The 25,715-nt window shown below is 30.4% G+C and overlaps 2 protein-coding genes across 3 annotated transcripts in view; both read right to left on the bottom strand.

The window, feature by feature from the left end:
- Nucleotides 1-818: 818 nt before the first annotated feature.
- Nucleotides 819-9,847, bottom strand: dare (defective in the avoidance of repellents). Its single transcript, XM_965229.4, has 4 exons — nt 9,563-9,847; nt 9,361-9,517; nt 6,486-6,701; nt 819-1,731 (listed from the first exon to the last, which is right to left on the bottom strand). Exons 1-4 carry the CDS (start codon nt 9,736-9,738, stop codon nt 898-900), a joined length of 1,383 nt encoding a protein of 460 aa, XP_970322.1. The 5' UTR covers nt 9,739-9,847; the 3' UTR covers nt 819-897.
- Nucleotides 9,848-9,920: 73 nt separating this feature from the next.
- Hr39 (Hormone receptor-like in 39) overlaps nt 9,921-25,715 on the bottom strand; it is a 67,082-nt gene continuing 51,287 nt past the window's right edge. For both annotated transcript variants that reach the window (XM_008193725.3, XM_008193726.3), the window contains exons 4-9: nt 24,561-24,960; nt 21,644-21,876; nt 16,057-16,317; nt 15,745-15,997; nt 15,530-15,684; nt 9,921-11,010 (exon numbers count right to left, since the gene is read on the bottom strand). In XM_008193725.3, coding sequence (XP_008191947.1) covers nt 10,921-11,010; nt 15,530-15,684; nt 15,745-15,997; nt 16,057-16,317; nt 21,644-21,876; nt 24,561-24,960 — 1,392 coding nt within the window. In that variant the 3' untranslated portion in view covers nt 9,921-10,920. The remainder of the gene's footprint in view (nt 11,011-15,529; nt 15,685-15,744; nt 15,998-16,056; nt 16,318-21,643; nt 21,877-24,560; nt 24,961-25,715) is intronic.

Genomic DNA, 25,715 nt, shown 5'->3' with positions numbered 1-25,715 from the left:
ACATACAGGGTGCTCAAAAACTGGCGCACCAACTCAGTGGTACATTATTGAGAAACAAGTGCAGATTACGGGAAAAATGTTGAAAAAATTCCTAAAGTCATATTTAAAAAAATCTGGAGCTACAAACTTATTGTGTTAACTTCTTTAGTTTTCATTATTTTTTTATGTTTTCATGTTTCATATCAGGTATTTGTTCCGTAACAAAACGATAAATAATTATTTTTAAATTTACTATTAGATTTTAGGAGTTTTTTTAATTTAACAAAATTAAAATTCATCCAAAAATCACAATGTGTAGATGTGCCAACACTGGGGATTATTTCCTAGGTAACCGTTGCAAAAATTTGTTTTTCAAATTCTATTGCGCTCATGACTGTTAGACAACGTTGCCACATATCATTTATCTAAAATCCGTTATTTATCAATAACTTTAATACAAAGAATTTTTTACTATTTTTACCTTCATATGTAACCAGTTCTCTACCACACACCATTGAGTTGGTGCGCCAGTTTTTGAGCACGCTGTATAATGGAGAATCTGGTGCAAAAAAATTAATTTTCATGCTTTACTCAGAAGGACAATACGACGATGTAAACACAAAATTTGCGCAATTTTAGTTTTTCAAAAATTTTCAGAAAAGCGTCTTTTTCATAATGAAGGCAATTCCAAATCAAAAAGCGACCTAGAGATTCGAACTCATCAGGAAATTCTACATAAAAATCAGTTTTCAGAAATCGTGTGCAGTCGAGTCCGGACGGTCATGTTGAATTTGGGTAATTCGTAAAAAGATGAGAAGGGAAAAGAAATTAAAGCCAAGTAATAAAAAAATAGATTTATTTTCCAACCCTCAACCAGTCTAACAAAACTTTCTTTGAACTTTATCAATTCATACAATCCTACGTGGCTGCAATTTTCAACATCTGCTCAATATCCACCACCTTCTCCCTCGGCTTGTTCAACTTCTTCCCTTCATTCCTCTCAAACTCATCAATCTTCAGCCAATCTTCCCACGTTACAACTTGCACATTACGCTCATCTAGGACCTTCCTCACAAAATCAAACCCCGGTTTCTCCTGCCCAAGCCCCTCCAACTCCAAATCCTTCAAAATAACCGACGCCACACCAAAGGCATGCTCCATGGTATGGAGCAGAACACCACTAGCTCCCTTCGCCACCCACCCAGCAGTATACAACCCCTTCCCCACTTTCCCATACTGATTTTCCACCACACCCAATTGACTATTAAATGGTATGTCCCCATCGGCTTGCACCGACTTGTACCCAATGCTTGCAACAACAAGACTAGTAGCAATTGTTTCGTCTTGTTGCGTTGGCACCGCTTTCTTATCTAACAAATCGTCGCCTTCTAGTCGATTTATCTGCAATTTAATCGACTCGACTTTTTCCGAACCGGTAAATTCTTTCGGCGATCTGTGAAAAATCATTGCGAGTTGTTTGTCGTCAAGTTTGGGGGTTTGGCGGTTTTGGAACTTGTCGACCATTAATTCGGTTAGGCGTTTGCGCGGTTTTACAAGTTTTGGGACTATTTCTGGCACGTTTTGCATGTCTTCTGGACGCCATATCGGGCAACAGTTTGGCAGATTTAATAATTCGCGTAGTTCTTTGGTGGTGAAAGAGACTTGTAAAGGGCCTCTGCGGCCGATTAGGTGCACTTGTTTGATGCGGGATTGGGCGAAGGTTGCGAGCGAGTGTTCGGTGATGTCCGTTGACTGGTGAGCAAGAAGGAGTTAGAATTTTTTGACGAAACTTGGAACAAATGGTTAAAATGATTAAAACATTATTCTTCCAGTTTTTTGATTTTATGTGTTTTTTTTTAAATTCGTGGAGGTTTAAAGGAGACGTCAGAGTTAAGCCAAGTGATCGACAAAGACAATTTATTTTTCTATTTATAGTGATATTTGTAATCTAATTTTAAATGAAAAAATAAAAATGAGTCTTTTAAACAATTCGAATTTACGCAAACGTAACAAAAAAATTATACGACATTTTTTTTTGTTAAAATTTTAAAGAAATATTTATATTATACAGGGCTTAATATCTCAGTTATTTGTCAATAGATTGTTATGAAATTTAGAATGCACATATTTAATGAGGTGGTTTTTTAATTAGGGGCAAAAAATGACCTCAAGTGAAAAAATGGCATTTTAAAACACATTTCTTTTATTTAAAATAAAGCCAAATTACCGTTGGATCATTAAACCCCGAAAAATAAATGGCCACACAAAAAATTAACCAAATCGCTCGGCTGATCCAAGAAAAAACTTAAATTTTGTTGTTAAAAACTTAATCAAAATTTTGATAGTAATTTGGGCAGTCACCTTTTGAAACAATTGATGAAGCATTTCTATGCGGCATTTTGTGTACCACTGAAAAAAACTCAAAAGTGTGTGCGCTGTCAGAAAAGTAAAATTGTTTTAATTTGGTGAAATTACTTTAACAACCAACAGCAGTGGCTGAAATTTCTGTGTTGTTGAAAAAGGAATCAATATTCGCCTATGGAAAGTGTCGTTGGACTTTTTGTGAAATGTTATTTATGAAATTTAAAGTTCAAAGAATCGTCAATAATTTGAAGGCACAGGAAGCGTACCTGAACTAAATCGAGTGAGGACAAAACAACGTCACTGGAAATGAAGCAATAGTTGGGGCTGTAATTCAAGCTTTTGAAGAGAATCCAATCAGCAGTGTACGAAACATTTCCAAAGTTCTGAATGTTCAAGTGTCTAGAATTTTTCAGTTGTTGTTCAGTCTTTTAGTCCTTTTTGAAAGAATTAAAGCATCCAGTACCAAAAGTAAGTCAAAAATATTGTTTTTTAACTTTGTATGGGTGAGAGATAATTGTGAAATGTCCCTTGCGTGACAGTTACGTTTCTGCGAGTAGGAGTGACCAAAATTCAATGGTAGTGCTCATTTGTCTCATGGAGATCTACGCATTTGCATCTGTACCCACGTTTAACAGTCTGTTTCTCATTTCTCTTCAACGAACGAGTTTTTTCTGACTGCATTTTTCACTGACGATAAAATTTTTAATATAAGTCTTAAAAGGCTTAACATTTTAAACAGGCGTGTAAAAATTATGTTTTTAAGACTTGAGTTGTTGCATTAATTGGATTTTAATCTCTATCTTCTAAAATATCATTTTAGCATTTTAAATTTCATAAAAATCCGTTGACAAATATTTGAGATATCAGGCACGAAAATCTTAGCTGAAACACCCTGTATAAATCCAACTTCCAATAAAAAAAATTAAAAAAATGTTTTTTAGAAAAAAGCTTTTATTTAAAAGATGCACTAAAAAGTAAAAAATAATGTTTTTCTATCAGAAGAGAATATTTTTGATTACAAATTAGGATTTTGAAATTTATAAAAGCTTTGAGAACAGTGCTCAATTTAAGAAAATATTCTGTAATAATTGATTATGAATTATGACCGTTCCCAAAGCTTTTATTAATGTTAAAATCCTAATTTGTAAGCAAAACTATTCTCCCCTGATAGAAAAACATTATTTTTCACTTTTTTAATGCATTTTTTAAATAAAAGCTGTTTTCTAAAAAACTTTATATTTTTTTATTTATTGCTTTTTAGTCTTTACTTATTCTAAATGTCTTTTTCGCTTATATTTAGTTCCGCCGTATTATTGTAACGCCATTACTTTGCTGAATTGTGCAAACTTGTTTAGTGGTATGTGATAGAAAACAGCTGTTAGCATTGAAAGCACATCTCTGTGCCTATACTCTATCGTCCAAGATAAATGAATTAAAAAAATATCGACATTTGTAACGAAACGTAATGAAAATTAGGTATTAATATATTTTCCAATGACCAATATAGCGTTATTGTTGGTATAAGTTACGGTATGTTCACATCAAAAACCCAGTTGTAAACACAACTTAAAACTCCAAAACCCCATTTAACCCCTTTAGAGGGTATTTAACCACATAGGTTTGCATTATCACGCAGATTACGTAAGTATGCAAAATTTCAATTCATTGGGACAACGGGAACCCTTTCAAATTTGACTCCAAAAATATGAAACAGACAGACAGACAACAAAGCAAGTTAAATAAAAGCTTTTAAAAAGGCGAATTAAAAAATGCAATACATATAAGTGGTTACTATTTACGATTTCAAAGTTGGCGCCAATTTCTCGAAGTTCCGGAAATCCAACGATTTTGAAAATAATTTAGTTGAACTCAGAATGGTCGAATGGATCGTATACAAAATTTTAAAGCTCTAGTTTTATTAGAAGTTAAAAAAATGAGCCTGTATATTGGAGTTAAATTTTTAAGTAATAGAAACAAAATCTAATGTATTTTTCCCAAAACGTAAAATACAGGCAAATTTTTCTCTATCCAAATAACGAGACCACGTTTTTTGTTCGTTACTTGTAATTTTTTTCTATATCAGTGAAAATATCTTGCTGGTGGCTAATATGTACACAGCTGTTTCCAAGCAGTGCCTTCGTCACTGCCCAACTATAAGATGATTGAGACAGGACAAAAGATTTGACAAATTTTGCGTTTTCATAACTTTCCTGTTATCGAATTTTGAAAACAGAAATACAATTGTGATCAGCAAGAAATGGAAATTCGTCACCCTACCTTACTTTTTTAAACGTTTTTTATTTTTAAGTCAAAAAATAAAAAAGTATTACGTTGGGACAAATTTAAATACAATTCTATGACAAAACATTTTTTTTTTCGAAAAAAGTAAATGGATAAAAAGATAATCTATATACATAAAATTGTTTGTCCTGACTGACTGACCTATCAACGAACAGCCTAAACGGCTAAGTAAAGAAATCTGAAATTTTCACAATAGATAGCTGTTATAAGTTATAACGTAGGCATGTACTAAGAAAGGACTTAGAAAATCACCCCCTAAGGGGGTTAAATGTGGTGTTAAAATTTGAATAAAAATCCGTCATTTTTAAAGTTATATTCTTGAAAATAAGTATTTGGGCTTTCGGTTAAAAAAGAAAAAAGACGTATTTAAAAATTTTAAATGGCGTAATAAAATTTGTATAAAAATTCGTAACTTTTCAATTTACATTAATTAAAGTTGGTATTTGGGCTTTCAGTGAAAAGTAAAGAAACACTGTTTTAGTTGGAAATACTAACTCCAAGGGGGTTGAACAGGGGTTGAAATTTGTATAAAAAACCGTAATTTTTAATTTCTATGCATGCAATTGGTACTTGAGCTTTCGGTTAAAGATGAAAAACTTGTATTTAAAAACATTTGGAACTTTTACCCCTAAGGGGGTTAAAGATGAAAATCCTTATATAACTTATATTTATGAAAATTGATATTTAGACAGTCGGGAAAAATAAAAAACACGTGTTTTATAATTTTTTTAAATTCCACCCCCAAAAGGATTAAATATCAACATCCGTCATTTTTAACTGATATCTAAAAAAATTGATATTTGGGCATTCGGTGAAAAATAAAGAAACAAGTATTTTATTACTTTTAGAAATTCCATCTCCAAAGAGGGTTAAACATAAAAAATCGTCATTTTTGAAGCTATATTCATAAAAAATGGTATTTGATCGTTCGATTAAAAATTAAGAAAGACGTGTTTCTGAATTTTGGAAGTTTCACCCCCAAGAGGGTTGAATATAGAAATCTGTTATTTTCGAAGTTATAACCAAGAAAATTGGTATTTAAGCGTTCGTCTAAAAATAAAAAAACGCGTATTTCAGGTTTGTTGAAAATTCCACTCCAAGGGGGTTAAACAAAAAAAATCCTTCATTGTTGAAGTTATACAAATAAAAAATTCTTTATTGTTGAAGTTATACATATCAATTAATATTTTAGACAGTCGGTAGAAAAATAAATTCCGTGCCATTTGACGGCTTAGAAACACACTAACACGTGTTCCCCTTTAACCTTAAGTCTTTTAAAAGAGCAATTAGGCCTGGAGACGGTAAACCCAAAATTACTAACAATTAAGCAGTTTTGAAAGAGGCATGATTTTTGGATTACAAATAGGGGTTTTTCCATTTAGAAAAATTAATATTTGTTTGAATAGAAATCGCTTTACCAATCCATGACTGATAACATCGCTTAATCGATTTCTATTCAAATGAAATAAATCTCAATTCGTATTTTAAAAATCTTGACTTATTCAGAAATGCTTAATTGATAGTAATTTTAGTTTTGTCGTCTCCAGACATCTTTTGTTTTCATAACACTTAAACCTAAATGAATTAAAAAAAACACTGCAGAAATTGTCAGTAAAGCAAAAAATTGGAAAAACTACAAGTGTTGGTAAAAAAACTTAATTGTTAAAAATTCCCTTACCTCTTAATTAAAATTGTTAAAATTTTAATCATTTATTACTCGCTAATAGTTGACTATGTATGCCTAGTTTCGTCAAAAAAATTTTTATTCCTTCTTAATGTTGCAATTTTTATGACACTGAGTATATTTTGTGTATTGATTGTCGTGTGGTTGGATTACGTACCTTTAGTTTGTCGATTGGTGATAGTAGAAGTCGCGCAATGTCGATCGCGACGTTTCCGTGGCCGAAAATTGAGGCAGTTGTGTCTGAGAGGTCCACAGGGAGGTCTTTGTTCCACGGTACGCCGTTGTACCAACCAACGAAATCTTTGGCTTGAAATATGTTTTTGAGGTTACTGCCTTTGAGGTCTAATTTACGACTGTCGTCGACTCCGTACGTCTAAATTGTTTTTTTTTGTATTAGAAATGTACAGGGTGCTGAATTTTGGATGTCTGACTTATAAACAAAAATTGACATTTTAGAGAAATCTTAGAAAATTAATTTTTTTAAAACATTCTAGAGGCACTTTTTTACAGAGAATTTAATAATGTTATCATCGATTTTTTTATCCTTTCGTTTAGCTGTAATAACATAAAGTTGTATTTTTTAAATAAAAATCTTAGTTGGCTATGATATTGTTGAAAAGCTTATTTATTTCTGAACTAAAAACAATATAAATACAGTTTGATAAGTTTATATACTTTTGATAAAAAATATATTTAAAATATTTGAAAATAGTTGGCCATGGAAAAATTGTGAAATTATAAAAATAAGCTATGTTACAGTTATTATCAATTGAACAAATATACGATTGTCGCAAATTTTAATTACATAAAAAGTGTGCAGAAAATTAAAAACGATGTGTCACTATCATTTGATGACACTTTTTTTATGATGTAGTGACGTGCAATGGAGGTGACGTTGATAATGTTGTGTATTTTTTTACCGCAGATGATATTTGATTTTGGTGTTCGGATTGACAATTTTTGTTAAATAAAATTTTATTAACAGGCAATCATACAATTAATAAGATTTTTCTTTTTCCGACATTTCATGTTTAATTAGAAAATAGAATGACAATGGTATGACAATGTAAGCATTCCATTTTCTAAAAATATAATTCTTTAGAAAAATTTAAATAAGGGAATGGAATTAACATAAATTCTGAAAACTCTTGTAAATAAGTGTCCATTAGCTTTAGTTGTGAAATTGCTAATCGATCACTGCTCTCCTGCTTCTTGTTATGAAGAGGTTTCAGTGATATCCAATCGTTTTTGCTGAATTTCATTGCAGCAATGGTTGCGATTCAGTATCCGGCTCGAGGGTCCAAAAACATATTGTATGATTGACTGTGGACTGTATTCTCTGATTAACTATGCAATGTTAAACCAGACTAAATATGCTTTTGATTTATTGATGTTTTTTTTAAAAAACAATTAAATAATGTTTTCACATTTTCTTTTTTTTAATAGTTATCTTAATTCAAATGATTAAGAAAAATAAAGGACAAGTCCAAAAAAATCAAATACTACATATTTTTAAGCATAATTATAGGAAATTTCAATCCAATTTGATACTGTTTTTAAAATATTTAAGATAAACTGTTAAATGTATGTTTTTATTATTCAATACTATAACATGCGCATTAATGAAATTAAAAATATTAAAATCTTTGTCGATCGAAATATAATTTCTACTATCACTGTAAAACAAGCAAGGCTTAAACTATGTTTTGGGCAAAAGTACTAAAAAAATGATTCCTAGGCTCACAATTACGTGCTTATTTTAATTTTTTAACGTAAAAAAAACATCACAAACTTGGGTTAGAATAACACAAGAAATAATTTTTTAATATTTTTGCAACGAAACAACAATAATTTATTGCCGAACTTACTCATGAAAAAAAAATGTAATGAAAATCGAGAAGTTATTGGAAACTTTGTATGTTTTAAAATTTAAAATAAAAAAATAAAAAACATGCTCCAGATGGTTGTAAAATGTTTTTTGCCTTTGTTAACTCATAGCCTTCTAGAGAACAAATCTTACTGACCACTGATCATACTATTGTATAATAAATGAAATATACCCAAAAAATATTGTAAAATACATATTGAATTATTTAAATCTGAATTATAGTGAGTAGCAAATCAGCAAAGCTTATAATTAAATAGTATACTGCAAAAAAATCCCCAAAGAAAAAGAAAAGATAATTTTATTTGAAAAAAATTTATGTAGCTTATGAGGTGAAGCCACAGTTTAGTTTTGCGTGCAATCTAAGGATATCCTAGCTTCCATAATTAATTGTTGCGAATCGAAATAGGCATTGAAAGGCATTGATTTCGACCTCAATCTTCCCTAAAAAATATTCTCTCAAATAGAAGCGTACCCCAGTTTCTGAGGTAGTAAAATTTTTTCATTATTGTCATAAATATGTTCCGAATGACTTTAATAACAGTTTTTGTGTGAGTTACATTTACACTGCTTACACAACATACTTGATATGTAAAGCAAGGCATAGTTTCTATACAGAGTGATTCAAAAGTGTCGGACAAATTCTCATATGGTAATAAATGACGTTCAGTTAAGCACAGGAATGAAGTCAATTTTTTTTTAATATATTTTTTTAATTTCCTTTTAACGGTATCGATTGTTGTTTTTTTGTTTCCTATAATGTCGAAATTTCAAATTTGTTCATTGTTTTGGACATCATTAGGCATTAATTATTGGTATTTGTTAATTGTTCCAAGAGCTGTCGGTTCCGCTAACTCAAGTCAAAAAAATATGATCTAAAGCACAAAAAATTTACTTTGAGGACCCATATCTCGTGAAATAAGGCTCAAGCAATTTTTTATCATAGGAACTTTTAATTCAGTATGATCAGTACCCGAGAGATTGTACGATACTTTTGAATCACCCTGTATAAACATTTGAAACTGACATTTGTCACATAACAAGAGGTTCGAATGTAAGTGTGGTTGGATGAGATAGGTCGTACTGTAGTAAAAACAGGAGCACCAACTTAACTTCCTAAACAAAAAATGAGGAAGAAAATACAAACCAGTAACACCACGTGGTAGGCTTCCTTTAACTGTTTCAGTGTGACGTCTTTTCCTAAAGTGATATTCCCCATAAACCTGACATTTTTCAATTGTGCAGTCTTTGAAAATGTGTTGACACATCTTTTGAGATTTGCATGGTCAGGAGCCACACCAAACCTAAAGATTTTTTATTACAATTTGTTAGAATTTACTAAGTAATACCTGACTAAGCCAAACGGAACTGGAAGTCTTTCAATTATATCGATTTGAGCCGTTTCGAGCCTATTTGCCATATACTGAGCTGCATAAAATCCTGCTGGACCTGACCCCACTACACATATTTTTGGGCTAATTTTCGAAACTGTCGAATTAAGTAAAGAAAACGTCCGAAACTTCATTTTTTGGTAAAAATCCCGTTAGAATTTATTAAATATTTTGTTTAGGTGGCCCACACATAACCTCAAAAATTGTTGGTGTCACTTTGACTGAATTGTTGGTTGCATAACTCGTAAATACCGAGTGACCAAAAACGGAAGTTTAGGTTGGCAGTAAGGCGTAGGGTTGAAAGTAGGGGCAATAATTAATGTTTTGTTGTAAAGTATATTTAAATATTTCAATACAAAATTGTTTTGTATAAATTGCTAGTAAAATGACAAGTACAAAAAGTATTAGGGCTAATACTGCATTGCATGCAGGCATGGAAGGCCTCCCCTAAGTCTTATGTTTTTCTTTCTTCAATATTGACACTGGTATTCAGATGACACGAATGATCCAAACTAAATGATCAGTTTATCAGACACCTTAATAAAATTTAAAGCCAACAATAATACCGAAAAAACTACAATAAATAACACAATTTTTCAAATAAATAAACAAACAATTTTGAATGGTCATGCAACAATGAGTAGGTACTTGCACTATGAAGTGAATTTAAACCGATGTTGGCACTAAAAAAATAAAACTTTAAAATCGTCTCGAATAAATAAAAAAAGACTATTTATAACAATAGTCTTGCGTTTGTTCATCAGCGTAACGCTCAGCGTAAATTAGATTTAGTTGTTCATGTTTCGTAATTTGCGTTACGCCGCGGTTGGAGTACGTTCAAAACCGTGTAAACGGCATTTGACAGTCAAACTGCCAAGTCATTGGAATGGAAAGGTTTGCAAATCGCCGCAAAATTGCAAAAATATGCCCAAACTCGTATTAAATACAAGTGTAAAAAACTTGAGCATAACAAAATTCGTCAACGTTCGGCACAATAAATAGCCTCAGATAATATATAATAAAAAATATCAAAATATAAACTTAATTTAAAAATATATATACAATTTTCGTCAAGCTCTAACTTTATGTATGTATAATAATAAAAAAGAAAATTTCCGCGCATGTCTGTACACAGCTGCAACTAAAGACTTAACTATTTTTTTTCTCTTTCTCTCTCTCAATATCAGACATACTGGAAACGGTTTAATCGGGTGTCCAGCACGTTTACTAAGTACGTAAAATTCCACTTAAAGCTAAGAGTAATAAGCAATACTGTCTGTAAGTATGACCCCGCCACCAAAGCTAATAAGGCACATCTAGTGATCCCCTCGGAGAAGCTCCATCAGCAAATTGAAGCTCGGGCCGTCGCCATCTTTCGACTTGATCGTCAACATTTCTTTCCCCACCTGAAAAAATAAAAAATTAAAAACCAATTTATTTAAAATGGTTAAGTAGATGACTGACAATCAAGAATATGAAGACTAATCTACACTGAGAAAGTCTAGAGTGGATCTAAAGTCAAAATAGAATCTAGAAAAGAATTTACAATAATAATTTATAGAAACGTAAGAAACATTACATTATTAATCTACACAAAAATCTAAAGAAAAATTTAGAGAAAAACCAAAGAAGAATCAAGAAAAGAGTGTAAATGTTTTCAAAAAATAATATAAAGAAACATGTACACAGAAAATTCTGAGTGGAGTCGAAAGGAAAATTTGAAGAATAATGAGGACAAGAGACAAGAAAATCCATATAGAAATCATATTCTAAAGGGACAACTAAAGAAGAATTTAGAAAGTAATTAATAATTATCTAAAGACTTAAATCTTAAAAAAAATTAGAAAACAATCCCAAAAAAGAACCCAGAAAAAACTCTATACAGAGAAAATTCTGAGTAAAGTCTAAAGGAAAGTCTGAAGAAAAATTTAGGAAAAAATTAAAAAATATTTCTAAAGAAGAATCTAGAGGAGAACCTTTGAGCGTGAAAAAGCACAGAGAAGATTCTGTGTAGTCTAAAAAAAATCTGTAAAATAATATAGAAAAACTCTACAAAAGAATTTAGAAAATCGAAGCAGAATCTCAATAATAATTTAGAAAGATATAAGAAAAATCAATTTTCTAAAGACAAATCTAAAGAAAAGTCCAGAAAAAAAAAAATCGGGAGAGGAATGTAGTTAATAATTTCAAAGAAGAATAAAGAGACAAATCTACATAGAGAAAGAAAATTCTGAATAAAGTTCAACGAAAAATGCAGAAGGATGTAGAAAAGAACCAAAGAAGAATCTAGGAAAAAACGAAGAAAATAATTCGATTTACGTGAAAATTAAGAGACAAATAAATCCACCTTGACCAGATTCTGAATAGAAACATCTGGAGATATAAATAAAAACAATCAAAAAATATTTACAGAAATTAATTTTAAAATATACATTTGAGGAACAAAAAACTAGAAAAAAAAAGGAGCCTATAAAAGTATTTAGAAAATAAAAAAGAGTAAGAGAATCTTAAAAAATATTAAGACCTATCTAAAGAAACATTTGGAATAAAAAAAAACTGGGAAGAAATTAAAAAATAATACTAAAGAAGAATCTAGAAAAGGGTGTAGAAAATAATTCGAAAGAAGAATCTAGAGAAAAAACAAGGATCTATAAAATAAAACAAAATTCAAATACATTTAACAGAAATTTTTCAAAAAACAATTGAAGAAGAATCTGGATGAGACTTTATACAAAGTAATTATCTACACACATAAACATTTTAGAAAATATCCCCCAAAAAAATTCTAAAAAGCTATAGGTAAAAATTATTTAGAGAAGTATGCACAGAAACATTTAGAATCTAAAAAAGGCTATAGAAAACAATTACGCAGAGACAAACCTACATAAAAATCTAGAAAAAATTTAGAAATAAGAATCTAGAGGAGAGTGAAGAAAATAATTCGAAAGAAGAATCAAGAGAAAAATCAAGAAACAAACAAACTCACACAGAGACGATTTTGAATAGATTTTAAAAGAATATCTGGAGAAGAATTTACAAAATACAAAGGAAATTTAAAAAATAATAATATAGAAAAAATTTTCAAAAAACATTTGAAGATGAATCTGGAAAAATTTTTATAACGTAATTATCTACAGACACAAACATTTTAGAAAATAATACCAAAGAAGAATCAACAAAGAAAAGGGAATTTAGAAAATCAAAAAAATAAATATCTCAAAAATTATTTAGGTCTGATTTCTGGGACGATTAAACTTCAATTAAATTGTATCTCTCCATTAGTTAGTAAAGTAGTACAAATCTCATAAAAAGAAAAGTTATTCAATCAAATAAAAAAGTCATCACAACTCTTCTAGAATTAGCTATTAACAAATTAAGTTCTAAAAATCAAGTCAATCCTTCAATAATAAAATAAATTCTAAAAATAAAATATTGGCGTTTTTAAGTTTGTTTAACTAGACTTTAAATTTATCTCTCCGTTAAATATGATTCCAGAAACTGAGCCTTAGAGATGTATCTGTAATCAAAAAAAGGGTTTAGAAAGCAATTATGCTTTCTAGACGAACCTATTTAAAAATATGTTACAAAAATAATTTAGAGAAATATATTTCGAGAAGAACCTAGAAAAGAGTTTAGAAAACAATTTTCCAGCCACGAATCTTCAAGAGAAAATTTAAAAAACTTAAAATTTAAGACTTAAAGACGAATCAAAAAGAGTGTAGTAAATAATTTAAGAAAACCGAGAAGAATCAGTGAAGAATGTACAAAAGAACCAAAGGAGAATCTCAAGAAAAATCAAGGAACAAATAAAATAAATCCAGATGTACAGAAGATTTTGTTTTTTGTTCCTATCTGAAGGTGTAATACTTTTTTTAATAATAAAACACACGTTTTCTCCCAGAGTTGTTTATTTTTTTTGACGTAATAACTGAAGAAGGGTAATTACCCCAAACTAGTTTTCCAAAAATAAAAAATGAACAACTCTGGTAGCAAACGTGAGTTTTAATAAGTAAAGAATATATTGAGTAGATCCTAAAGTAATATCTGGAGAAGAATGTTTTTTAATGATTCTCATCTAGTTAACTTTGAAATTGTTAAACACACCATTAACACCATTTTCGAGTTTTTCTTCTTTTTCTTTCTGACGTTACAATTTTTTCTGAGTCAAGCAAAAACACGAGCTTTGTTTTTTCAAAGGTGACTAAGATAAAACATTTACCTGACCTTTATCAAATTAAAATTTCAATTGCTCAAAATGCCTTGGGTTTTTCACTATTTCAGTTTTAGAATTCTCACTTAAAAAATAGGAGAAACTTTATTATGAAAAAATCATTGCAATTATTTGAAAAAAAAAATAATGTAGTTTCTTGCATTTCACGCTCATATCATGAAATTTTAAGATTACATTACAGCAGCAGATTGAAGCGTGTTAGAAACTCTACCGTTTGCGATATATTTTTTTAATTTTGGAATACCAGAAATATTTATTTTTTGACAGGCACTAAAACTTGAAACACCCTGTACCTGTAAAAAATTTGTGCTGTTCTGCTCAATAGAATTCTCTGTCAATAAATGTTAAAAATTTCGTTAAAATGCAACTAAATTGTGCATGAAAAGACTTTTGTTGTCGAAGCTTATTTCTGAATTAGAGACTTAACAATTGGAGAATGGTAATTCGGAAGTAAAGTTACCGTTGGGGGCGCCACTGAGCTAGGTCGAAAACAGTAACCATAAATGGCGGGAAAATGTTTATTCGAATATTTTGAGCGGTGTACGAATTTTGAGGCTTTACAATTATTACATTGCCAATGCGGAATGACTATTGTATCTTTGGTGGAAGAAACGAATGTTGACAAATTAGAGATGACAAGGAAAACACGAATAACGATGACTTTTTGGTTCACTTTCTTTATTGGAAAATTTTTACAAAGACATTGAAAAGCCTACCTTTTGGAATAATTTACGTTTAAGTGTATTAGCAGTTGTTAATCTAAATTGTAGTTTTGTTGATTTGTCGAAGTATTTCATGATTTTATCAGTGGAAAAATTCTAACCTAAAATTCACAAACTTCACTAATTTAGTGGTTTCTTGAGCCCAACTTTGTGTTCGCTGTGATCCATTAGTTATAGTCTTTAATAAGACAACTGTTTGATAACACTTTGTAATGAAAATTTAAATCTTTGCCTGTTTTTCATCCACTTTCATGTTCCAACAATAAACACTTTATACCATGAAAAACCGCAGAACCAAAGTCAAAGCTAATATTTACCACCACGTACTTTTAAAGTGATTCTCTCCAATGTAAGCAATTAACGCTATACACGCAAAATTGTTAAACAATTTATTAGATGTTGGATGTCAATTAAATGTGGAATTACGCAAATTTCGTTACTGTTTTCGACATAGTTCAAAAGTCATCACCAGAGGGCGTCTAGTTAATTTTATTTCCGAATATTCAGTGTCTAAATGCCTGTCACTAATTCTATAAAGCGGAATTTCTGATTTTCCATGGGAAATTCACAGACGGCTAAATGAGACTCATTTAAAAACACATTGTATGAAATGAAAAAAAACTGAAAAATTATTTAGAAAAAATTTGAAACATAAATTTGGGGAAGAATCTAAAAAAGAATTTAGAAAACAATTCTCTAAAGAGGAATCTCTACAATAATGTAGAAAAAATTGAGGGAGTAAACCCAACAAAGAATTTAGGGAAAATCTATAAGAAAAATATACATGGACAAGATTGAGTCAAAAAATATTTTTTTTTAAATTTAGAAAGGAGTCTAAAGGGATTCAGAAAATCAAAATAAAAAAATCAATGTTCTTTCGATTGCCGTTGCGATAAATCAGTTAAACGCCAACAAATTTTGATGCACTAAAGTAATATTTTATGAATAAATCAATGCAAATCCGTTACGCACCTGGCAAGTTCGTTGTAATTCAGGAATGCGGAGAAGCAACTCTCCAAATTTGGCAGGACTGTCCGGATAATGGCTCAACGTGTAATCTTGCAGCGCTTTGAGAGCTTTTTCCTGCGAAGCTCGAACTTTCTCCGCCTCTCTCAACTCTGACGTATCTAAAACCACCAAAATCACATCCTCACTACAAAAAAAAAACCAAAAACAATTTGACTCACCTGATGTAAGCAAAACGATAACTTTCATTGCCACATATTCGTATTGATCCACTCGCAACCTTCTCAACTGTTCCGTAAAATTCAACATCCTCTCTATACACGCTTGCATTCCCATGTCCCTGGCCTGATTCAATGTGATGCTTTTTCCTAAGGAGACTCGAATCTCTCCCGGAGTCGACATGGAACGGAAACAACAGGAGAACAGGAGCAATTCGCACCAGGAGTTTATGAGCAAACAGATTTGGTCGTCGATCTGTGGAAAAATAATTATTAAAAACAGACGACCAAATTATTAAAACTCAGACAACATACCGATATGTTTTTGAATAGTGGAAGGCTTTTGCACCACTTGACTATTTTGTACAGTCGACGGTCGGCTATATTGCACAAATTCGCGACGAAATCTGGATTAGTGTCAGTCGAGCCGGCCAAAGCAGTTCCGGCTAGAAGAGGATGGTTTGATAGATTGTGGACGGCTCCGCTTCCTCCTTCTTTGCCCAGATGGCCCTCAGTGCTCAGTTTGTTCAGCTCCACCTCGTTGTAGTGCCAAAGGTGCTCCACATCCATTATTTCCTTCAAAAATTAAACGAAGTGCATTTTAAAACTTGTTTATTTGATTTACATTTTTCACACAATTTTGCAAAAAACAAAGCTTTTGGCTCATAAATGTCATCGAAAAGAAGGCTAAACTTAAAGTCTGAGTCTCGATTTGACTATTTTTCAAGAAATTTGAACAAACGTATCCAAATTTCTTAAAATAATCAATAATAATTAATTAATAATTAATATTAAGAGTTATATTACAGGCTGTCCCAACGATCCGAAAAAGCTCCGTAACTTGTTCATTATTAAAGATATTGAACTTTTCTTTTTCTAGATTATAGCTGCGTTCCTGCTGCAGGTTTCTAAGATATTGCGGTATCTATACAGAGTGTTCCAATAAAAAAACACTGTGTTTCTTTAAATGGAACATTAAAAAAAATATTTTATTGCATTGCATTTTTTGACGTAGCTTTTAATACTGATAATTTTAATCTAAGTTTTAATCGATTCTGCTTAGTTTTTAAAATAATTTTATTTTCTTGACAAAAACACGTTTTATTTAAAAATTTATGTAAAAAAACGGAGAATCGTAGAACAGTAGGACACCATTTTATAAAAAAAAATTCAAGCTTAAATCTGTTCCAATTGTTTAGCGCAACGCAATTAGAAACATAAAAAAATAAGAAGTTTGTTAAAAGTTGAATAACTTGAAATAGTTACATGAAACACCCTATTATTTGTTCTTGCTTCTCAAAGATTATTAAAATGCCTAGCTAAAAACATAGTTTCAAATGCCTAAAGTTAATAACTAAGAAGATATTTCATTTTAAAAGTTAATTTCAACAACAATGTACACTATTCATGAGCATTCCACACCACAGCAACTGCACCCCAGACCATTTGTTGGAGTTTTTACGGAAATTAAAACTTCGCCAAAAATATTAAAACTTTAGTTATTTCACTGTAATAAATGTCAAATAATGGCCTAAGGGTAAAACATTAAAGTTGCTATCAGCAAAAATTTTACTTTTCGACTACTGAAACAATAGTTTATAATTTTTTTTAATGTTTAATGTTAAATATCTTTTGAACAATCCGCAAAAGACACTTAACTGTTGATGTTTTAGAAAGACAATTCAAAGGTCTTTTAGATGCAAAAATAAAAAACTGGGTGTTCCATTTAAAATTTTGAAGTTATTCAACTTGCAACAAACCTCTTCATTTTTTATCTTTTTGATTGCAGTAAGCTAATAACAATTATAATTCCTTTAAGTCTGAACTTCCTTTTTTTTAAAGTAGTAAAAGTTCTACTTTTCTGAGATTCTTAATTTTTATGTAATGATTTTTTAAAAAAGCATGTTTTTGTCAGAAAAAAAATCAAGTTATTTCAAAAACTACGCTGAATCGACCAATACAAATTTCGATTAAAATCATCAGGTTTTTCGGATCGTTTGGACAGCCTGTATAATTTTCGACTTGTTTTTTAAAGGAAATTCAGTTTCTAGCCGAAAAAAGCAAAAATAGTATGATAATCGACTTATTAGCTGTTTCAAAACTATAAAAGTGCAACGTCGCAATTTACCGAATTATTTTTTTAAAAAAGAGTGAAAAAATTGTAAATAAAATAGTTATTAATGATTATTAGATCTCTCTTTTAAAGTATTAAATAGCATGAATAATTTATAACAGCTAATTTTAAAAGAAAATGCGACGTTGGCGTTTTTATAGTTTTGAAACAGCTAATAATTTGGTGTTTTTTTTGGGTCGGTTTAGCGGCTCAGGACATTTAATAAGTTGGTATCATTACCGTTGATATGGAAACGATTATTTTTTTTACGATACATGACAGTTCATGTCAATTTTTTGATTGTTTGACCTGCTACCAACTCATCAGTAAAAAAAACTAAATTATAAAAAAAATAATTTTTATTCTTTTTTCAGAGATTCGTTACAAAAACTATTGTACCTAATTGTACCCTATTCGTACTTCATGTGACCCTCGCTAAGCTCGTGTCGCAAACAAAGCGCTCATATGAAAAATTGCACTTTCCAAACTCGTTAGGTTAACTATTGTGTACTCATAGCTTTTAGATAGAAACGGACTTTTCCGGACTGCGGTGTTTTTACTTTGAAACAATAGCGAGAGACATTTGATGATTGTGACCTGTTACCAACCCATCAGCAAAAAGAACTAAATTATCCAAAAAAAAATTTTTTAAATTTTTTTTTTAGGATATTCGTTACAAAAAATATTGTACCTAACATGTTTCAAATGCAATTTCCAAACTTGTTAGATAAATAACTATTACTTCGCTATATTCACATGGCCCAATGGGCAGTATGCATGCATAATGCCAAGTAAATGCTTTTACTTGTAATGGAAAAAGATAGCGTAATTTATATTTTATTAGAAAGAGATAAAACTATTCGGGAATAAAATAAACTGAACGCCCTCTGGTGACGACATATCGTACTTGTCGAAAACAGTAACGAGATTTTCGTAAATCCTCATTTAATGAATTATTTAGCAATTCTGTGTGTATATTGTTAATTTCTTACATTAGAGAGAATCAGTCTAAAAGTATGTGGTGGTAAATACTAGCATTGCCTTTTGTAGTGCGGTTTTTCGTGATTATAAAGTGTTTTTTGTTGGTATTTGAAAGTGAAAAAGATTTTTTTTATTATAATGTGTTATTAAAACAATTGCGTAATTTAACGCTATAAGTATTGGATCATAGCGGATAGCAAATACATGTAGGGCTCAAAAAAAACCAGTAGATTATTGAAGTGTGTAAATTAGAGGTTAGAATTTTTCCACTGAAAAAAAATTATGAAATACATCGGTGAAAACCACAAAACTGCAATTAAGATTAACAACTGCTGATACATTTAAGCATAAATTGTTCTAAAAATACAATGAAGTAAGTGAGCAAACAGTCATTGGTGTTTTTCTCGTCATTCTTAATTTTTAATCTTTAATTTTAAAATTCATACAACGCGCTAAACATCCGAATAAAATTTTTTCCGCCATTTATGGTTACTGTTTTCAGCCTTGCTCAGTGGCGCCCCCAATGGTCGTTTTACTTCCGAATGGTAAAAGCTTTTGGTACATTTTAAGCATACTACTAATGGTCTTCAACCATTTAAGGCACAAAGTCATTTAAAGATGCTCAAGCGACGGATTAGTCTGTTAAGAGTGCAAAGCTAAATATTTCTGCACTTCCAAGTAACTAGTGAAAAAGTTGGATTTAAATTGGTTTAAAACGATTTGGCCCTGAGTCGGTATAACGTTCGAAGCGCCCCCTAACTTTTACTTTGTCGTACTACATACTTTTTTGGTTTCAGAAAGTCCTCTGTAGCTCAACAAAAGTTGTCAAAAAACAACTGTGTTACAAAAAAAAGTTGTTTAAAGAAGTCCTTTTAAAAAAGAAACTTTGAGTGAAAAATGTGTTGAAACGTCTAATTTGTTTAGCCCAATTTACTTTATTAGTGTTATTTTTACCGAAACTGGAAGCTGCTGAATAGTGTCTTTTTAGTCATTTTGAGAAAACATATTAATTTTTTTAGTTCAAAACTTGGTGAAATTGGTTATTTTGTTTTTTTCTGACATAATCTATTGAAAAATATTTAATTTCCGGTAGAAACCATGCAAAAATAATCGAAAAATCTGAAGATAATGTAGTTTTTTTTATGGGTTAGTATGACCTCGTTAAAGAATGATCTAAGATCAAAAACAAGCTCCGAATGGGTAAAAAATTGTGAAAAATATTCAAAAAATAAAGCATTTTTTAAAAACGTGTTTACACGCTATGAACAGAAAAACTATAGTTTTCCATGTAATTTGGTTAATTTTAGTTTGTTATTGATAGGAAATAATTTCGCTTTTCTAACTGAGTATTTTGTAAGAACACCCAAAAATGACAAAAGTACTGAAATTTTAGATGAATTTTTTTGTTGAAATTCAACACTATCTCGCCATTGAAAAACTAAAAAACAGACTGAAACCCAAGATAAAGATTTTTTTTCTACAATTGCAGTGTTTTAATTTTAAATTTAAATTATAATTATGACCTCTAGAAATTTTGACAAATTAAAACAATGGCAAAATAAAACAATGAAAAAATGAATGCTTCGTGCATTAAGATTAATGCATAAGGTAAAAACGTATTTTTTGGTCGATTGTAAAACAAATTTTTTCGCAAGCGGAAATCCAAGAAAAAAGAGACCGAATTTAGATATTCTTGAGTTTTATTCTGACGCAGTTTATCGACACAACTGCCTTTCTGGTTCAAAAACGTGCTGTAACACTCGAAAACCAAAATATAATGTAGTTATAAATGCCAATTTAGGTTTTTTGGTTAAGTTTAGCAAAATCTCTTTAAAAATCAAAGCTATAATTAAGCTTACACATGCAGAAAGTGGACTAATTGTTGTATCTAATTATTTGGTTATTTTTTATATGTTTCTGACTGAGAAATAAGTTGAGGCATTTTCAATTTTAATTCAATAAAGTTTTTTTTGTCTCGCAAAAAACTAATTTTTTTTAGCTCAAAACTTATTATTATCAAACACTCGAAAAACGCAAAAAATTATACAACCTTCGATCTAATTTGGAAGTATTTTGCTAGTTTTTGATTCAAAATAATTACGTTTTTGGGTGAAGATCGGACAGAAAAGGAAGATAAAAAAAATAATAATTTCGACTTTCGGCAGTTATTATTATTTTTTCTGATGCAATTCACCGGAATAATAATTGTGCAACTACTTGAAAAATGTACTGGAACACCCGAGAACCCAAAAATAATGTAATTTCTGACTTAATATAGCTTTTTTTGGCTCAGTTTAGTGAATTTTGAGTAAAACGTTGAAAAAAAATGTCAGTTTCAAACCTAATTTAGTAAGAAAAAAATGAGTATTTAGCTCTTGCTTGAACACATCAAAAAATAGTAAAGTGACGAAATACTAGACAAAAACTAGAAACTAGAAACTAGAAAAACTAGACAATATGGTTGAGTGCATCAGTTGGTCTAAAACGCGGCCAGCAGCTTTGTACAAAAATACCCGAATAGATTAAACGTAGCTATAATTGCAAATTTTAAACTTTCAAAGCCAGATTTATAAAACTTTAATCGAAAATACCTTGCGTAAATGTCAACAGTTTATTATTACATCATTAACCCAGCGATAGTAAATACTTGTAAAACCAATTAATACTAGCCAACTCTCAATAAAAATTGCAAACACAACAAAAATTTCCGACCGAAAAATGGCAAATTAACCCAAATTATGCGACAACTATTTCACATAAATCGTGATGTTTATTACTGATTTTTTTTTTTTGAATTACGAAACTCACTTGCAATAATGCTGGGACACCTCTCGATCCTGGCAAAGTTCCCCTCTTGTGATGAGAGACCGAACTATCCGATGGTTCCAATTTAACGGTTAAACCGTGATGCGTTTCACCCATATTCTGTCTCAAATCGGTTGAACTCGCCCTCAGTTCGGCATGATTTGTTAACGACGGTGGAAGGGAATATGAACATTGATAAGTCGAACGACCACCTCGAGTTCTGTCTTCTCTTATAGCTAAAAAATTAATCACAAAAAAAATTAAAAAAATAATAATTTGGGCATAATATACAGGGTGATTCATCTAAAGCCTACATTAGAAACTTTTTAACTTTTTATAACAAGAGATTTAAAATTTTGCATAAGATCCAATTCGAATATTTTGAGTTCAAGTAAATTATTTTCGAAATGACTGAGCTTCCGGAACTACAAAAAATTGGCGCCAAGTTTGAAATTTTAAATGGTAACCACACATTTTTATTGCATATTTGAATTCACCTTCTCAAAGTAAAATTTATCCAAGTTGTTGGTGCTTACCTGTTATAGATTTTGACATATGTCAATTTTTTTATTAAAATTTTTAATTGTAAGCCCTTGAACCCTTTGCGATAAGTGAATTTTTTTTTTGATAACCGGAGGTTTGAAAAGTGTTCTAAAATTTTCATAAATGTCAACTGTCAACTGTGTTGTCAACTGTATGTTTTTTTCAAAATGGTTAACAAAAAATAGCTATAACTCAGTTTTTTCAAATGGAATAATTCAATTTTTTTAACGGCAATTGAAAGAACATCGACATTTTTGGGACTTTTATCAACTCGTCATATACCTATCTCTTACAATTTTTGAAATAATCCCAAAAACGGATTTTGCTTTGTATCTTTCATCAATAATCAAGTAGGCCTTGCAAAATGGTCAACAATTGTCAAACTTAACGTTTTATTTGGTTTTTAGCTGGTTTATTATCGAATAAGCAGTAAAACAATAATATTTAATTATAGTTTATTATAACTTAGTGAATTATACAGGGTGTCCCAGGGAGTTGGTCAAGTCGTTAGTCACCTCTAAATGTTAGAAAAGTAATAACTTTTTTTCCTAAGCCATTGATACTAATCCCCTGCGTCACCTAAAATTATTTTCAAATATACATTTTTGGAAATGAGATACAATACAAACTTATGATTTTTTAAATGGGACACCCTATGTTTTTTGCATTTTTAGATGAAGCTTTTAAAACTAATGATTTTGACCTAAACTTTTGTTGGTTGATTTTGCTTAGTTTCTGAAGTATTTTATTTTTTTAACAAAAACTCTTTTTAAAAAGGTGTAACTCAGGAACTAAGTCTCCTAGAAAAGTCGAACTTTCACCACTTTAAAGAGGAGAGTTCAAACTTAAATCCTGTATGAATTGATTGGCGCCTTGCTGTAAGGAACGTAAATAATTTAAGAAGTTTCTTAAAAGTTGAATAACTTGAAAAAGTTAAATCGAACGTCCCATTTTTTGTTTTTGTTTCTGAAAGATTATAAAATTGTCTATTTACAAACATAAAGTTTCAAATGCCTAAAGTTAATACTTAAAAAGATATTTGAGTTTACAATTTGATTGTCGATATAAATATTAAATATTAAAATTTTAATTATTTATTTTTATTATTTTTTAAAGTTATTACTAGCTGAAAATTTCACTTTTCGACTATTGAAACGATACTTTAAAGTCAAATATCTTTTAAATCTTTTAAAAGTCTTTTAGATTTAAAAATAAAAAATTGGGTGTTCCATTAAATTTTTTTAAGTTATTTAACTTCGAACAAACCTCTTATTTTTTTATTTTCTTTATCGAAGTAAGCTAAGAAAAAATACATTCTTAATGTTTGAACATTCATTCTACTTTAAAGCAGTTAAAGTCCCACTTTTCTAGAGGTCTTAGTTTTTGGGTAATAAATTTTTAAAATAATCGTGTTTTCCTTAAAAAAATAAAATACTTCAAAAACCAAGTAAAATCGACCAATAAAAGTTTAAGTCAAAATAATTATCTAAAAATGCAAAAAAATATAGGGTGTTCCATTTCAAAAAACATAAGTTTGTTATTATAGCTTATTTTAGAAACAGCCTGTATATTTGGAAATAATTTTAGGTGAGGCAGAGGGTTAGTATCTACGGCTTAGCAAAATAAAATTATTACTTTTTCATTTTGAATAAAAATGATAAACAAATCGAACATTTTATTTAATTAATAGCACAATTTTATCGAATTTTTCGAAAGTTTACTTGATTAAAAATAAAAATTTGCTAAAATTCACTTTTTTGTGATTATCTCAAAAACTGTGAGATAGAATATATAGAAGATGTTAATAATAGTCTGCATAAAAACTGATGTTCTTTTGATTGCCATTGAAAAAACAGACATTCCATTTGAAAAAAACTGTTTTATAATCATTTTTTAATCATAATTTTTTAAAAATCATAGTAGCTTTGCAATTTGACAGTTGACAATCCTCAAAATTTGAGAAGACCCTTCGAACCTTTGGCTACCAGATGCAAAAATAATTATTCACTTATTGTAAAGGGTTCACGAGTTGTGATATTTTAAATAAGTTAAAACCTATGACAAATAGGTACTAATAACTAGAGTACATTTTACTCAGATTTAAGAGGCGAATTCAAAAATGCAATACAAATAAGCAATTACTGTTTAAAATTTTAGAGTAGACGGCAATTCTCGTAGTTCCGAAAATTCTGCAATTTTGAAAATAATTTAGTTGAACTCTAGCTCTAGCTATATTAGAAGTTAAAAGATTTCAATGTAGGCTCTAAAAGAAAGCATGTATTGTTTAAGTTGGCAACAATGTCACAATTCCACAATCAAAGTCTTTTGTGAGCTTTATCTGTGACTTTAGGGAATATATATTTTTTTAAATAATCACCTTCTAGTTTCATTCCACATTGCAGACACTTGTCGAACCTGCACGCTGGACACTTCTTCCTTGTGGCTACAGTCACAGGACACGCAGCCCCCCTTAGACAGACGTAATTTTTTCGATTTTGTACAGTGCGTTTGAAAAAGCCTTTGCACGATTCGCAACTGAATATTCCGTAATGAAATCCTGAAATTTTATCGCCGCATATCGGACACGGACTGTTGATGAGTTGTTGACGTGATATTCCAGGTTGTGCGGGCAGAGACGTATGAACTAAGCCAGTCTTATCTTCGGCCTCGTCGAGACCGTCGTGGTCAGTGTATTGTACACTGGGGTCCTCTTGGAGGCTTCGGTAGAGTACGTTGTGATGTAGGGGACTGTTATGAATACTGTGCATATGGCGGCCCTGTACCACAAAAAAATGTTGTTCAAAAGTACTCCTTTTCTAGATAAAACGCGAAAAAAATTAATTATTTAATTTTAAATTTAATTTTTAAAAATTAATTTCTTCGTAGAAAATTTAAAAGTGACATGAAGCTGACATTTTAAACTTTGAGTTAATATTACAATACAGGATGATTCAAAAAGTAACGTTCAGCTAAGCACAAGAATGACGTCAAATTTTTTCCAAACAATTTAATTGTTAATTTTTGTATGCAGGGTGTATCAGAACTCACTCCCCAGCGGGAATATGTTAGTGGTAACAGCAATGGAAATGGCAAAAATGAAAAAAATAGGTCTTTTATTCTTCGTTTGCGAGATACAGAGGTTTTAAAGTGACCAATCCCAGAAGCTCTCTCCCAGGTGTAGTGCATGCAGTAATGCTTAAACCGAGTTTAACTTTAAACCGACACCGAGTGTTGCTCAGTTACAAAATATGGGCTAAGTCAAGCTTAGAATTGGTTTAACTAAGCGGTAAAAGTAGCAAATTTAAGCGCAAAAAAAAAATGGTCACTTTTGTTCAAAATTATAAACCAACACTGAATTACAAAAAAGATACTTGATTACGTTTAAAGAAAAAAAAATAGAGCATGGGCCCAAATGGCACTATGATTTAATGCAACAGTAGATACAAAATATGCGACAATTAAAAAAAATCATAAAATATTCAGATCAACAATGTTAGAAAAAAAGCAGACTGCTAAAGGGCCATCTAGCCCA

Source organism: Tribolium castaneum, chromosome 7 (genome assembly GCF_031307605.1).
Source record: "Tribolium castaneum strain GA2 chromosome 7, icTriCast1.1, whole genome shotgun sequence".
Taxonomy (NCBI): domain Eukaryota; kingdom Metazoa; phylum Arthropoda; class Insecta; order Coleoptera; family Tenebrionidae; genus Tribolium; species Tribolium castaneum.
Note: the sequence above shows the minus strand (reverse complement) of the source record. Positions and strands in the feature narration are given on the sequence as shown.

Coding starts and splice junctions, on each gene's coding strand:
- dare (XM_965229.4), bottom strand. CDS start 9,738: ATGAAGTTTCGGACGTTTTCTTTACTTAATTCGACAGTTTCGAAAATT. Junction 9,518..9,562: donor GTTCCGTTTGGCTTAGTCAG/GTATTACTTAGT, acceptor AAAAATCTTTAG/GTTTGGTGTGGCTCCTGACC. Junction 1,732..6,485: donor CACCAATCGACAAACTAAAG/GTACGTAATCCA, acceptor CTTGCTCACCAG/TCAACGGACATCACCGAACA.